This window comes from Artemia franciscana, chromosome 20 (assembly GCF_032884065.1).
Source record: "Artemia franciscana chromosome 20, ASM3288406v1, whole genome shotgun sequence".
Classification (NCBI taxonomy): Eukaryota; Metazoa; Arthropoda; class Branchiopoda; order Anostraca; family Artemiidae; genus Artemia; species Artemia franciscana.
The window spans coordinates 20,316,099-20,333,140 of NC_088882.1; the positions used below are offsets into that span (position 1 = coordinate 20,316,099).

The 17,042-nt window shown below is 35.8% G+C and overlaps 1 protein-coding gene across 7 annotated transcripts in view; it reads right to left on the reverse strand.

Moving 5' to 3' along the window:
• LOC136039876 (Na(+)/citrate cotransporter-like) overlaps positions 1–17,042 on the reverse strand; it is a 101,227-nt gene that overhangs the window by 61,753 nt on the left and 22,432 nt on the right. For all 7 annotated transcript variants that reach the window (XM_065723827.1, XM_065723826.1, XM_065723833.1 and 4 more), the window contains exon 2: positions 11,001–11,166. In XM_065723827.1, coding sequence (XP_065579899.1) covers positions 11,001–11,102 — 102 coding nt within the window. In that variant the 5' untranslated portion in view covers positions 11,103–11,166. The remainder of the gene's footprint in view (positions 1–11,000; positions 11,167–17,042) is intronic.

A 17,042-nucleotide genomic window follows, 5' to 3' on the forward strand; every position in this document is an offset into this window, starting at 1 on the left:
CCCCTTATATACGTAATATTTTATGTTCGTTTTAAGTTTCAATGCTGCTCATTACTTCCAGTTGAAAAAAAATATTTATTTTCTTATTGTTTTTTTTAATAATGCTAGAAAATACTGCGCCACCTTCAAGGAAATTCTCTTCCCTTATGATGAATTCCTCCATGGAAAGATCCACCCGCATAGCCCCCTCCCACCTCAGCCCCAACAATGGGTCTAAAAACGTCCAAAAGTTCCCCTGAAAACGTCTGTACACTTCATAATAATCATTACCATATGTAAACAATAGTCAAAGTTTGTAACTTGCAGCCCCTCCTCCGAGGACTGTGGGGGATTAAGTCGTCCCCAAAGAAAAAAAAAATTAAGTTTTCGACTACACTGAACAGAATGCCTATCTCAAAATTTTAATCCGGTTACTTTGGGAAAAAATGAGCATGGGAGGGGGCCAATGTGCCCTCCGATTTTTGGTCGCTTAAAGAGGGCACTAGAGCTTTTAATTTCTGTTAGAATGAGTCCTCTCACTACATTTTAGGACTACTGTGTCGATACGATCACCCCTGGGAAAAAAACGAACAAATAAACACGCATCCATGATCTGTCTTCTGGTAAAAAAAACATGCAAAATTCCACATTTTTGTAGATAGGAGCTTGAAACTTCTACAGTAGGGTCCTCTAATACGCTGAATCTGATGGTGTGTTGTTCCCCCTTTTTTCTAAAATAAGACAATTTTTCTCAGGCTCGTAACTTTTGATGGGTAAGACTAAACTTGATGAAACATATATCTAAATCAGCATTAAAACGTGATTCCTTTGATGTAACTATTGGTATCAAATTTCCGTTTTTTAGAGTTTCGGTTACTGTTGAGCCGGGTTGCTACTTACTACAGTTCGTCACCCCGAACTGTTTGATTCAAAAACGATTTATTTCAAACGAAACTAAAGAGTAGCACTAACGCCGGAAACAAACAGTATTTAACTTGTCTACGAGAGTGGCCACTGCTCCCTTGGGTTCCGCGCTCTTTGCATTAAAGTTTAACTTAGTTGAAAGTATTTTAAACTGTAAGAAGTACAGCTGATTGAATATTAGGATTTTTCTATTTGAGGATTGCGTTTCAAAACACATAAAGTAATAATATTATTGTTTGACGCAAATGTAGACAAATCAACGATTTTATTCTGGGGGGTACAATGAAAAACCCGGATTATCCTTGGATTTCTCGGATTATCCTTGGGCTAGGGAATTCATTTCTAAAGTAGTGGCGGTAAAAAGTTGAACTTTAACAAAAAGAGTGAAGCTTTGAGGGGATGGCAGCCCCTCGCCTGTTTTGGATAGTTTTAGTTTTGTTTTACGTTGAAGGCATTTCAAACCCCATAAAAAAAATTTCTAAGACGTTTTCCGCTCCCCTACGGTTGGAATTCATCAAAAAAGATGAAAATTTTGCAGTCATAATAATGATAAATGGTAATAAGCTTACCTAAGCTATGGATGTCAGGTGATTTGTTTTTCTAACGATAATTTTGACGGGACCTGTGCCTGTCATCATCAGGCTAAATTTAAATTTCTTGCCAGAAAGTAAAATCACTAAATAAATATAACTAAAAACACTGAACAACACTAATAATGAGCTAGACCTGGAATTATCTAGGACAGCGGCCATCAATGCCTCTACCAAAATTCGGGCCATGGCACGACAATAATTCCAGGTTCGGCTCATTATTAGCGCTGTTCAGTGTTTTTAGTTTTATTTATTTAGTGATTTTACTTTCTGGCAAGAAATTTAAATTTAACCTGATGATGACAGGCACAGGTCCCGTCGAAATTATCGTTAGAAAAATAAATCACCTGACATCGATAGCTTAGGTAAGTTTATTACCATCTATCATTATTATGTATAAAAGTCAGGTTAGCCTCAGAGAATATATTATAATAAATTTTGCAGTCATCCCATAACTGGGGTTCAGCTCTATCTATCTACAAAATTAAATATTTGAAGTTCGGGGTACAGTGCTTTTTAGATTAAAAATACTTTGAAATTTAGTTGGAAACAGTTTTCTAATTTATCAACAAGTTTAGATCCTTTTCTAAAAAAAAGTTTAAGCAACATCGTTATTCTGGCTCAGTGAATGGATAGATTTGAGGATAATTAATCGAATGATGTGACTACCTTGTTGTACCGCTGCAAGGTAAAGCCGCAGGCTTGTCGTAAAGTCGCTCGTCTTAGAGTGAACATATACCTTAATCTTGCTTTTATTTTTACTGCAAGAAAAACTTAATGGTTCTTTTAATCCCAAATTCCTTCTTAGTCATATACAAGACTCGTAGTTTTTATTCGAAAGAATTGTCTTCTAATTTTCTACGGCTATCAGCTTGGTTTGGTTAATCGTCAAAACTGTAGCTTCAGAAGGATATAAAGAATAGGAGGGAGACAAGGGGCTAGATAATCATGATTGAATACACCCACTCTCAATTCAATTCAAAATGATATCATCTGCTGACATTTCTCCCGAAATTTATCTATTTCCCCTTGGACTTTTCATAGTCCAAGGGGAAACATCCAAATATTCACAGAATATCGAATTTTCATGATAAAGCTTGACTTTCAGGGACAACCTTTTTTTGTTCGACCATAGACGGATGGTCGATAAGTCTGCCATTCTTTGTCTATGAAAAGTGACCTAGTGACTATACCGTAAATTTCATTATAGCCCAGAATTTATCTGGATTAAATATTCACAGAGTTTATTGTTTGATGTATAGTCAATCGAAGGAATTTTTACAACTATTCTCAGACAATTCCTCTGTAAAACGTTTAATAAAGCTTGCTCAATATTTTGAATAATAGACGCTTCAGAGCTTTCACTTCCATCATTCTAATATTAGTTCCTAGATTTACCTTCTATTCTTCAAAACTTTCTTAATTGCATAAAAAACCTGTCGATGCAAGCCTCTTACAACCTAAATGCATATGGTGCGTTATGATTTAGTTCAAAATCCCTCTCACCGTTCTCTGAAAAGTCTCAATTTGTTGCCCTTAGTCGTTCCTGAGATATTGCACATACGCCTTCTTAACCACCTGAATGCCAACAGTGTCATTTTTAGTCAGTTGAAAATCACTCTAAACGTTTCCTGAAACTTTCAACTTAGTATCTTTATTTATTCCTATGATATTGCAGATGAACTGTTTTGATAACCCTCTTCAACATGCTATCTTTTAATTTAGCTAAACATACACCCTCAACATACCGTAGAAAGTTTCAAATTAATATCGCGAATACGCTCCGTTGACAACCTGGATGCACATACTGTCCTTTGATTTAGTTCAACATTCCTTCAAATTTAATACCACATACCGTTTCTAGTATATTACAGACACAGTAATTGGAAAACATGGATGCATATAGTGTCTTTTGACTTACTCTGAAACCCCTAAACATTCCCTGAAAGTTTCACCTTACACAACTTGCTCCAGGGATTATTGGGGCCATAAATCCCTTAAAGCATAGTTACTGATATTTTCAGCTATCTCAAATTGTTGATCGAATGTCTATCTCAAATTGTTGATCGGATGTCTTTCCGGGTGGAGGGCAGAAAAAGAAGGTTGGGACGGTGGGTAATCTCTTCCCCCCAGAAATCAGTTAATTCTGAAGGAGGGTAATAGAACTTCAAATCTAGGCAAATGAGCCTCCTTCTAAGTTTCTCCAGCAACTCATTCCGGATGAAATGACCTAGTAAAAAAGACAACAAGGCATTAAAACAACATTGCTTTTCACTATTGCACTGCCAAGAACATCAACAGCGACACACCTAATTAACCTTACGATCCTATTACCTTTACAATGAATTAATCAATAAAGATTTATTGATTAATAAATTAATCAATAAAGGTTTCCGCCTTAACACCATGTGAGTACCATCTTAACTTATGGGTCGTTTCATGACCAAATACCATATCAGTCATGATTATATTATTGGAGTTTCCTTCCCTAGGTCAAGTTTACCTAAGCTAGGATACCATCTATCCGTAATTGTACTAGCCTGGACATTAAAAGTCCGTAAAGAACACCAAACTTCTACCACGAATTTCTTTGATTTATTCCTGTTGCTGTATTTCAAATTATTCTGAGTAAGAACTGATTCCATAAATGTGTTCAATGGGGAGATATACCACTATGACTGATACTTTCACTCTCTCGTATTAAGGAAAGCAACTGGAAATCTGTTGTAAGTACATTCTGAATCTAAGTGAGAGTTACAGGGTTTCCTTATTCATCGTAGGTTTGCATTTTCCCTATATATCCCATTCATCATACCTGAATATATAAATTCTAATTCACCGAATTTCATATTTTGCCAACCCTGTGGTGTGAGTTCCTAAAATTACTGATAAGCCTAGCTATAAAAGTTTGAATTTGTCTGTCAAAATATTACTACGATAGTTAATAGCGAAGAAGACTACACTGCCTTTCCATCATAAGCACAAACAACAGGTAGAACAACGGGGATATTTTTTGTAATGTATCTATACAAACACTGACGTCATGACTGACGTCATGTTTGTGTGTCGACTGATGTCATGTTTGTCGACTGACGTCATTATAAAGATTGAGCTGTATGTCATCATGAAGTTGTTTGTCGACTGACGTCATGTTTGTCGACTGACGAAATTACAGACCGGGACAATGGGACACAAATGACGACCGGGACACCGAGACACAAGGGATATAAATGACGACCGGGACACTCAAAGAGAAATTACAGACTGGGACACCGGGACACAAGGAATATAAATGACGACCGGGACACAGGGAATGTTCGATTAGCAATCATCATCAACAAAGCTCAAGGGCAATCATGTTGCATTACAAGATGACACTGCAGACCGGGACACCAGGACACAAATGACGACCAGGACACAGGGAATATAAATGACGACCGGGATAGTCAAAAAGAAATTACAGACCGGGACACTGGGACACAAATGACGACCAGGACACCGGGACACAGAGAATATAAATGGACACAGGGAATATAAATGACAACCGGAACACTCAGAGAGAAATTACAGACCGGGACACCGGGACAAAAATGACGACCGGGACACCGGGACACAGGGAATATAAATGACAACCGGGACACTCAAAGAGAAATTACAGACTGGGACACCGGGACACAAATAACGACCGGGACACAGGAACACAACTATAACGGGGACGCCGGGGGACACAGGGGGATATCTATATATATATATATATATATATATATATATATATATATATATATATATATATATATATATATATATATATATATATATAAATAAGTTGTTTGTGTGTGCCTGTTGACTGACGTCATGTTTGTGTGTCGAATGATGTCATGTTTGTCGACTGACGTCGTTATAAGGATTGAGCTGTATGTCGTGACGAAGTTGTTTGTCGACTGACGTCATGTTTGTCGACTAACGAAATTACAGACTGGGACACCGGGACACAAATGACGACTGGGACACAGGGACACAACTACAACGGGGACGCCGGGGGGCACAGGGGGGATATATAAATGACGACCAGGACACAGGGTATGTTCGATTAGCAATCACCGTCAACAAAGCTCAAGGGCAATCATTATAATAATGAGGTATAGATCTGAATACGGATTGTTTTTCCCATGGGCAATTATATGTTGCATGTTCAAGAGTCGGTAAACCTGACAATCTATTTATATGCACAGACAATGGGACAGCGAAGAATGTTGTATATTCGCAAGTTTTACAAACATATATATATATATCTATCTATATTGACAGGTGGGACACAGGGACACAACTACAATGGCGCGTAACTAATATGGTGCGAAAAAAGCTAAAAAAGAAAAAACCTAAAAAGATAAAAACTTAAAAAAGGAAAAAAATACAAAAGGTAAAAAACTAAGGGGAACCCCAGGGGGCACAGGGGGATATATAAATGACGAAGAGGACACAGGGAATGTTCGATTAGCAATCACCATCAACAAAGCTCAAGGGCAAACATTAGAATAATGAGGTATAGATCTGAATACGGATTGTTTTTCTCATGGACAATTATATATTGCATGTTCAAGAGTCGGTAAACCTGACAATCTATTTATATGCACAGACAATGGTACAGCGAAGAATGTTGTATATCCGCAAGTTTTACGTAGTTAAAAACATATATATATATATATATATATATATATATATATATATATATATATATATATATATATATATATATATATATATATATATATATATATATATATATATATATATATATGTATGTGTATATATATATATATATATATATATATATATATATATATATATATATATATATATATATATATATATATATATATATATATATTCGCAGGAGGGACACAGGGACACAACTACAATGGCACGTAAAGACTTACGCGCGCGTGGGGGGCTTGGGGGTGGCGCGAAGCACCACCCCAATATCTAGTTAAACAATAAAATTGAACAAAATTATCATATAATCAAAGATTCCACGACAAGAATTGATTGTGAGGTTTTAATGACCCAAGTTAAACTTTGTGATAAGTATCTAATGTATTTTAGTTCCGCAATTCTTTTTATCAGCAAATATTGGGTCTGCCCATGGGTGTACCTTTATCAGGCTTATTGGCAATTATCCATGTAGAACGCCTTGAGAAACAGGCTTTAGATACATTTTATTTGAAATATTCTGAAAAATTTTGAAATATTAGGGATATTAAACATCAATGACGTAATATCACTGTGGAATTGTGGAGAAAATAAACCAAGGGTTTTCTTTAGATCACCTTAATGCATATGACAGAAATTCTCCCTCATTAGCAATGACTTAGGTACAGAACAGGTTGTTCGTGAAGCAATTGAAATTAAACTAAAATAAATGACATTCCTTTAAATAGAATTTTGGGGGAGTACTCACTAAATGATTTTCAGACAAATTTAATTGAAAGCGATTGAACGAAGTATATTACAAATCCAGTAGTCAAAACCATTAAACCTGTTACTTAAAGACCTTTGAGGTTAGCTGCTAAAAAGAGTCAAGAAAAGCATTGAAATTGTGCTCTTATTATTTTTATTTGACTTGAATGAATTGTCTCGTTTCAATTCGTTTTATCTATTAGTCCTGGTTCAACTTTTCTGAAGTGGGGATTCTGGGACTGTCTTATTTTGAGATCGTATTTTATTGTAAGTGGTTTGAGTTTTAGTGTTTTATCAAAATTCCCTATTGTTCTACCTGTTCTTTCTATTTATCATGTCTTTTAGTAGCGTAACGTTCCTAGTTAAAATTCTCATATTTCCTTGATCATACAAACTGAAATGGCCTCAAGAAAAAGCAATGGGTCCCACCAGAGCAGGTCATGTACTTTTAAATTTTAGAACAAGTGTTCATAGAATCGAAGAGCAAGAAATCTCTAGGAACCTCAGTTGAACGGAAGCTTTTTGCAGGTCTGGATGCAGCTAGGTAATTATATAATTTTCAGCACTTGCTGATGCTCTCCAATCTACAAGAGTTTACGTCCTTTACAAAAAACTCAGGCATATTATTTCTGACTCGTTATGTATTTACGTTTGTAAGTATTATCATGCACTGGAAAAGTCCTCCATTATAAGTAACGTAGATAGAACGAGGTTATTCAACCTCAACAACTTCAGCCTTTTCTAACCAGCCTATCCTTTTCGGGGATCTTTCCAGAGTGAAACTAACGGACAACTAAAACTTGGACATATAATCAATGCTCATTAGAGTAAGAAATAGTGCAACCAATGCTAAAATACAAGCCAAGAAGGCATTGCCAAACATGAATACATTTAGAAGACTTTAATAGAAGTTGTTCAGTTATTGACTACTCAATACAAAACCTACAAAGTTGGGACATTAAATAACAAGTTTTTGCTAAAAATTTCTTTTGTGATTTTAGAGTCTTCTGAACTTTGAAACCGAAAATAAACTGAAGCAATTTGCAAATCTTTACCTATTTTTAGAACCGTAAATTTACATTGGCATTGGATTTTCTGTTACCTTCGAACCAAGGAAAAAAAGTGCAGAATATGATTACAAAATCTGATTGTCCAGTCTGTCACTGAGATAGATAATAATCAAGAGCTTTGTTTGTGTTTGGAAAATTTTCCCTCAACCGGATAGTAAATAACTTGGCTTCTGTATTTTGATAAAATTATAGTTGTAATATGCCAAGAATAGAAGATATACGTTTCGTATTAAGGCAGGACGGGCTCTCAAGGAATCTTCCTATACCTCCCATGTTAGACATTGGAGTTTGCCTAACGTTCCTGAATTAGTGATTTTGGTGGTTTTCATTTTAACAGATAGAAAAAAATCTGGTAATATTTTGATCTCATCGAATCTTGAAACCGACAATTATTTTTTTTTTTATAATTCCGAAATAATTATTAACCTGTTTCGGGTTTGCATTCTAGATTGCTACACTTTACACTATTGTTGTAGGGTATAAAAAAAATAGAGCAAAAAATATTCTATTCAACAATCAGAAATTAAATTCTATAATATATACTTGCTGGCTACAGCCCCTTTAAATACTTTATATATTTGTATTCTGAAGTCAAAACTCCCCTCAAAAGACTAGAACCAGCCCGAGAATGCATAAATTAGACCAAGGGACTAACCACTCGGATTGTTTAAATTCAGATATACAAATGCACACGCAGCACTCAAACCTTAGGTTTTTTTTTTATGGACCCGTATAGATACATAAAATAAAGTAAACTGGTTTTGCTTGCTACATGCAATGATTTAAATTCTATTTGTGTAAATAGGTCTGCTTGAAGTAAAAACCTTAAAACATGTACTTTTTATTCGTGATTTCCACAAGTTTATACCGCACCCTGGCTAATAATGATGACCAGACCACAAGCGCGCATGCAGCGGAGGGATTTTTTCTCCCCCAAAAAAACTTTACAAAATACTCAATTTTCCCTGCAAGTGTTTAATTTTCCCGTGTTTTCCTGGTATTTCTTGCGTAAGAGCTGAACCCCTCCCCCTCCCCGAGAAAAAATTCTCGAATAATGATTTCTCTAATTTTCTTCTCGAATAATAGTTCTTTTGCAAATAAATCTTCCTATTTAGTTGCCAAATTACGAGTAAAACCAATACAATAATCACATTTTTGAGTGAGAAACTCCTTAAGTTCAACATTTTCATGTTTCTTCAGCTGAAGCGACGAAGAAAACTGACACCGAGCTATCACCTACCACTGTCTTTGACCGAGTTACCACCCCAGAAAAAGAATTGACTAGAGAGTAAAATACTTGGACTTCGGCTAGGCCTTAATGTTTAGTACTGGTAATTGTGGATGCACAATAAGTTGAAAATTTTTGTATTTTTGTTATACAGATGATAACCTGTATGAAAATATCTCTTTATTTTATTTTTTTTACAATTTTCTTCCCAAAATTCCACCAATTATTTCCCTCTTTGCTTCATCGTGTAATGCTTTCAAAAGCTAGTATCGTTTCAATTTGTAAAGGAGTAACACACTAATAAGACAAAACAAACAAATCATGAAGAGGAGGGTGTTTTATAAAGAGCATAGTCTATACAACAATCGGGCGACAGTTTTAAAACTGCATATGTTGCAATTTATGTTAACTATTTGGAAACGATACCTTGTTTCCACAATATACTACTTGTAAAGGAACTTCTCATAGTACACTTCTGTGTATGTATGAAAATGAAATAACATTTTAAAATTGGTTAATTAATTTTAGTGATGATGAATTTTAAAACTAGAAAGAATTATAAACAACAAGTTAAGAACGCATACAAAAATACATTATCTTTCGACAAAATAGAGAAAATTTTAGTTTTCAACATGGCCATGGTAAGGAATGACTATTAAATAGCTACTCATATAGTTAGAAAATGGAACTTCAGAAAACTGTACTTTCATATTAATGTCTACACATGAAATTATAATTTTAATACCGACTCCTAACATTAACAAAAAACTATCCATTAGAAGTTATTAGCACACGAAAATGATTTTTTTAGATACAGAGGAAGAAATTTCCGATATGGGTGCAAAATTGATCGGAATTTCACCTCTGCCACTGAAATGTATTAGAAGGGCTTGCTGATTTTCAATTGAAAATAGTAGGGTGCTAATGTTTTACTAGTTCGTTTATGGATTTCGATAGCTTATAGATCATGTGTTTCTCTAAACAAGTGCCGTATCAGCTTGTAAGTCCTTCCTGATCTCCTGGCTACGGTGTGCCTTCAAATATGAAAAGCCGCTATTTTACCAGCACTCCTCAACCACAAACAACAGTTCAAGGTGGTGACACCTTGGACTTAGAGCCACCTTTCCCCCAAAGGTCAGCATAGGCACGACCCTACTCTGTCTGGAAAGCTTCTCTTTCTTTCCACAGAGTCTAATTTAGATCTGATATAACATTTTCCTAAATTCTCTGAAGAAAAAATTTATCGTCAAATCCGAACAGAAAGTTTTCCAGTGTGTTCATCCTATTGAGTAGGCTAGATAAAAATGGTGTATGAATTTTTTCTGAATAATTAGTTGAAATTTTGCCAATTTCTGAACTTTCCTTCTTTGTTTCACGATGTTCACCTGTTCACGAGCTTTCTCGCTGTCAACCCTAAAGCGTCAGTTTATGTGGTCTGAGGACCTAAGATATCTGCTTCATTTCTTCTCTCTTAACTGGAATTAAGATACTTCAGCAGTCTCTGAACGTAGAAATTACTTTGTCAGGCTAAAATATATACAACCCCCCTTAAAACCAAGCCTAAGCCCACTATCCTAATGTGGTCAAATTTGAGTTTTTCGCCTCTCAGATTTTTTCAATTTATAACTGTCGACTTATCCATTTTTTTTCTAGTGACGCTACTCAGTGATTTGGTGCGCGCAAAACCTATTTTAGGCCACTGAACTGAACCATCCTGAAATATTACAAATAATGATTCTCAATTTAACTTACCGAAGTTGGTATGACCACAGGTAAGGGTAATAAAGCCAATGGTATTAAAATCACTAATATGCTCTTCCAGTAGGGAAACACGTTTTGCCTAAGAAAATCCATTTCCACCAAACGAGTCTGGTCTGGTCTACTTCCTCGCGATAGTCAGACTTGACTGCTGGAACAACTAAAAATAAGAAAATACAAACATTTTATCAAATTGCTCAAAACACTAATACAAACAAGAGATAATTTCATGTAATTGACAAAATTAGATTACCTCTCACATTCTTAAGCGAAAGATAAAACACATGTTAATGTTTAAGCATTGTCAATGATCTTACATCGCAAAAAGAGGATACTCAGTAGGTTAGAAAGAAGTCAAAAGAAGAAATATCAGTGAGGTTTAATCCTAGACAATCCTTTATGTATATTTTCGTCATTTTTTCTCTCTTCCTTTTGTGCTATAAGAAAGGGCATAAAACCATCCGTCTGTGCGAAAACAGCCGTTTCCAAAAGGATTTTCCGTCAACCACTGAAAAATAAGGGAAGCAAGCCCCTACATTTGGATGACTTCCTGGTCAAAGAAAAATAATACACTCATTATAATCAGCTGACGAATTGATTATCCTTACTCTACCTACAAGAACTTGTATATCCTGAACTGATTAACCATGACACCGAAAAGAGAATGTCAATACGTATTTGCCCCTATTGCACATACACACCGGATTCTACTTGCTTATGAGCTTGTGATAGCGCAATGGATTAATCTCTATCGGGAAATACAGGGCCCGGAGTTCTATCTCAGCTGCCGCGAGATTTGGGGACAGGCTTGCTACCTGTGAACGTAAAAGACCCGGCAGCTGAAAGGTGGAGAAAAATTGACGATCTATGTGTCATTAACGGCTCGGGAGAATCTTAAACTTTTATCCTTATCTTACTTGCTTATGAGCTATTTAGATTCAAGTTTACTTTGGACATTACTAAGGTAATTTTGTTAGCTTTGTTGTTTGTATATTTTTCTAAAGATAAATGCTCAGTGGAAAATATTTAGTGGACCTATTTAAAGGAAAAGAAAGAAAAAACTACTCTGCTCTATGACAAGACAAAAACCCATAGACAGAAAAGATTTTTCAATAGCAAGGAGTACGACTCCCCTTTAGTCTTTGGCACAACTTCGTGCCTCCTCAACATCCAAAACGGAGTAGCCTTAACATTGGGATCCCTTCGTTCTTTCATTGAAGTAAAACCATCTTACTGAACTAAAAAAAAAATCAATTACTATTCAAAGTAGATGTCTTTTACTTTCGTTACTATTCAAAGTAAAAAAATAAAAACATAAAAAAGACCTGAAACTTTATCTAGTCTAAGTTATCTTTTATTTTTCTTATCTTTGCCTAAATGTTTAATTAAATTGTGTTTTTAAATAACTTAAAAACATTAACTGAGCATAAAAGACGGCAAAGCATACCAAGGAAGAGATTGTAGTCTACCTTTCCAAAAATTTTCAGCGTATGCATCTGAAATGAATCATGTCTTTTCAGGAGTGATATAAAAGCTGACCGCCAAATTTTGGCACATTATAGTATGTTCTAAAGTAGACGACGGGTTTCCTAGGAAATATATTCCAGTTTCTTGGTGACGCCAAGATTGCACGAGAATTTTCGTTCAAAAGCCTGGATGTGATGTAGAAAGGGGGAGGTTGTTGTCCAGGAGCATACCTAAATACCTTGCAAAAACCTGTGTCTGGCCTCCTGATAAAGTGTACCAAAGGAGAGGTAGTCATCTACATTTCCAATGATTGTCAGTGCACACTTTTGAATGGAATCAAGTATTTTCAGATGTAGTTTGATAATTAATTGCCAAACTATGGCAAAATTCTACAGGTGAGGCTTCAGAAGCCGATTGTAAGTTAACGAAGGGTGTTTAAGGAATTTGATGCTTCAGTCTCTTTATGATGCCAAGATTAAGAAAATACTGCTCCAAAGCCTGAATATGATGTAAGAAAAAGGATGATAATTATCCAGGAGTATACTATAACGCCTCGGAAGCCTATATCTATCTGTTCAATCATTCCTCTGGAAGTTGTTGTTCTAGTTATTTCTGGACGAAAGGTTCCAATCCTAGAAAATAATAAAGCATGTGATTTGTCGACATTTATTGCAAATCGATTTGTATCTGTTCAGATATGAGTTTATTACCAGCAATCTTTAGTTTTTTGTACTTTTTTTCCATGACTAATTGACAGTTGGCCATTGTGGTGTTGTCTGCCGATGCCAGCAATGCATTAGAGTCGTTGTTATTATTTAAGGTGCCCTCACGGTAGCATACTTTAAAGTAAAAGGCCTAGAAATTTCTATCCAGAATATGATTTAGGCCCTTCACAGATAACTAGAAGCTACAGAGGACCTAAAACCGATCACTGTATGACACCTACATTTACAGCTATGCCGTTCAATGGATCTTATGAGCATACGCCGATTGCTATGGAAACATTCGAATGCCTCTTCTCTAGCTCTGATGTCCTCTAATATACCTTGCAAATTTTGATGATCCATACTGTCAAACGTTTTTTTTAATATTAAGTAAAATAGCAGGAAGCAAAAATCCCATGTCAAGTGCTTTAATGATAAATAAGCTCAATCATGTCAGTACATCTTCTGAAGAATGTTCTGGTCTAAGCACAAAGTACCATTAGTTGAGCAATCCCCTCGCTTCAGAAAAATAATAAAGTTGTTTCTTCATAGTTTTTTTCAAGACATTGGAAAACACTAGCAGAATTGAGGTGGTCTGAAAGTTAGATACTTTATTTGTACCAATATTGCAGTGATATGTTGCACAAACTGCGAAGCAAATATTTTTGTTTGTCTTAAGTTTCATTTTCACTATTTAATTTTATCGGAAAAACTTAGCATGTTTAATTAATGAGACCAGCGAAGACAACACAATTTTTTAAAAGCATTAAATGTAGGTTTACTTCTGACATCCCTTAAGTTTTTCCAGAAACTAAATAGCATCACCTCACTGGTTTTAAACCGGCCCATAGTAACTGATCCTTCCTTTTTTTAATGGTTTAAGTTGAACGGCGATTCCCTCAAGACCCAGGTGCTACTAAACTTCTTCCGAACGCAGGTGCATATAACATCATAGGGAACATTTTCTAGGAGGGAAAGCTGCATCTTGCGTCATAGGGAATGTTTGCTTTTACATGTTGTTTTGCTTGTTACCTAATGAAGAGTGTTTAAAAACCTACGAGAGGCCACCAAATAAAGATTTAACTTTTTTTAAAATAAAGATTAACCTTTATAAGACCTCAAGGGCCCTCCCTCAAGTAAGGGCATGGTCCTTACATTGTCTCAATATTTATATGCTTTTCCGCCATTTCGTGGCAGCAAACAAGAGATTTTCTCCGCCATTTTCTATGATCAGAATAGTTAGAGACTATTAATTTTACAATGACCAAAGGCTTGTTGGTATCCCACTATTTACAGATAGATAAAAGCCTAATCCGCTATTCTTCTAGCGGGAGTTGAGCATATTTCTCAGAGGGGCTATAAAAACGGGTAGGAAAATCGAAATTTTATTAATCTTACATAAGATCTTGAACGTGTCACATCATTCTAAAAATGAATACATAGAGAAATTTGAAAAAAGGATTGGACCTCTGCTTATATACTGGTAAGTCTCTTTCTATACCCTCCTCACAAATAGGGTGTGCATACCCAAATTCAACCTACCATAATTCTCTTAATTTGATAAACATCTGAAGAACTCCTCCCTTCTGCTACTACACGGTTCTCTCGGTGATAGAATAACCTAATTTTACTTTAAAATTTATTAAAACGTTTTTAAACCGTTTTCAAGCAAATTGATAATAAAAGGTATAAACAGGTACGCTAGACTAGACCATTAATGACACCTTTCATTCATGTAAAGTTTTAGTTTCTACCAGTCAGCTGATCTTCTGATAATTGTTTGAAAGGTTGTTTACCAGTCCGAAAGTTTGAACACTATTTTATTATATGTGAATCGCAAATTGGGGTGTTATAGTTAAATATAATCCTTGATTTTAGTGTGAAATGCTCGGAAAAATTTAATTTTTCTAGCCATTCAATGAAAGGAGTGGATAAAATTCTTTCATTATACTAAAAATGTAGCAAACAAGCATCCTTTTTCACAGTAATATTAAATTATTTGAGAGACCCCCTCCTCCATTAATAGGGTTAAACGTAACCCTGAAGTTTCTTGATTGTATGGCTTTTTACCTCTAGCGTATTTTATTATACGTATTTCTCATTGAAATCTAGTTTAGCTACTTTTTATTATATTGAAAAAGAAGATTAGGTTAAGAAAATGGGAGGAGGTCTACAGACTTGTCCTAGGGTGGTATTTTGAAGTATCTACCATGCGGATTTTATCGCTGTTTAGGGAAATAAGTGTAAATTTGTGTACTTGCACCCAAACGAAAACCTGCATTCTTAATTGACTATTCAATTGCAATCTGAATTTCGGATGATTGACCCCAAATTGAAGCACTAAAATTCTCATGCCGTTGAATAATGGCAAATTTCTTAAAGCCTTTCTTTGAACTACTTCTAAACTTATATAAAAGCATACAAATTGACCATTTAAGCTGGAGAAGGAGGGTTTCCAACAAAGATAAAGAAGGAGAAGTAAGTAGGCACCAGGGCATTTTAGAATATTCTTCTATTAAAATTTCAATGACGTTGTATAACACTTTTATAGTTCAAATATTTTCCTTATCTATAAAACAATGAGAATAAAACATGAGGAAACATTTATTGTATTGTATCGGATTAACGACGCTTCTTGACTACTAAGGTCCCTGCGTCGGCCCTGCAGTGCATACCTGCAGCATGAGGGAAACATTTATGATCTGTAATATTCACCAATTCAAAATATTCTGCCTTTCTAAGGTTAAGAAAGCTTAAATTCCTCATAGAGGTAAGGCGTTTACACATAATCGCCATTCATAGTCCTGTATGATTACGAAACTTTTTCACTTTTTATCGTCACGGGGTAGGAGGTGGGGGGGTGGGTGAAAATCATGGCTCACTAGCATCGATGTAGAATGGGTGGGGTGTAATAGGGGAGCGAGTTAAATTGAAGCGGGAGTGTCTTGAAAATAAGCTGTAGTTTTTGACTACATGAAAAAACTTTTCTTAGCGAAAAGTCAGACTTTACTACCCAAAAGAGGGAGAAGATACGTGATGTAGGGGTTTCAATTCCCAAGCCCCATGGCAAGAATGCTGGTTCGTCTCTGCTTCCCATGCGAGAAGATGAAGTCTCCGGGCCTTCAAGACCCGCGCCTTATGACAGTGAAGCTACCGGACCTTCTACGCTTCCCATGCAAGGCCACGACAATGCAACCCTTTGACCCTCCGCATGCAGACGGAACGTCCCTTAGAAAAACATCTTGAAAGAAAATTAAATATTGAAAAAAAACACGTTCAAAGAAAAAATGTCAAAGTATTATGTAACACCAACCTTTACATCGTCTTTACGCAGCATCCCACATGTGTCACCTCCTCACTTACAAGTGGGAAACGAAAAATGTCTTAAGTAACCTGCCCCGCCTGACTAACGGACTCTACCACGTCCAATTACGTATCAAGCGCCTGCATCTTTTAGAAAACATTCCCTATTACGTAACAAACTAAGAAATCCTAAAGTAAGCATTCCCTATTGTGCAACGGCCAAAGCCTATTACATAACCAGCATAGAAATCCTGAACTAATGAAGCCCTTGCCCTCGTACGTTTTTAACTAATAAAAGAAAAAACTTACCCTATTACGTATATAACCCCTGCATATTTTAAAAACATTGCCTATTACCTAACAGACACCTGCGCCCTGAAGAAAATTTATAACACCCACGTCTTGAGGGGGCCACCGTTAAATTTCTTCGTCATTTTTATGTCATTAAAGGAAGAAATGAATAGTGGATATGGGTGCGCTCAAAACTAGTTAGGGGATACTACTCATTCTGTCCTGAGATATTGTAATTGTGAACCTATGAAGACCTGGATGCACACAATAC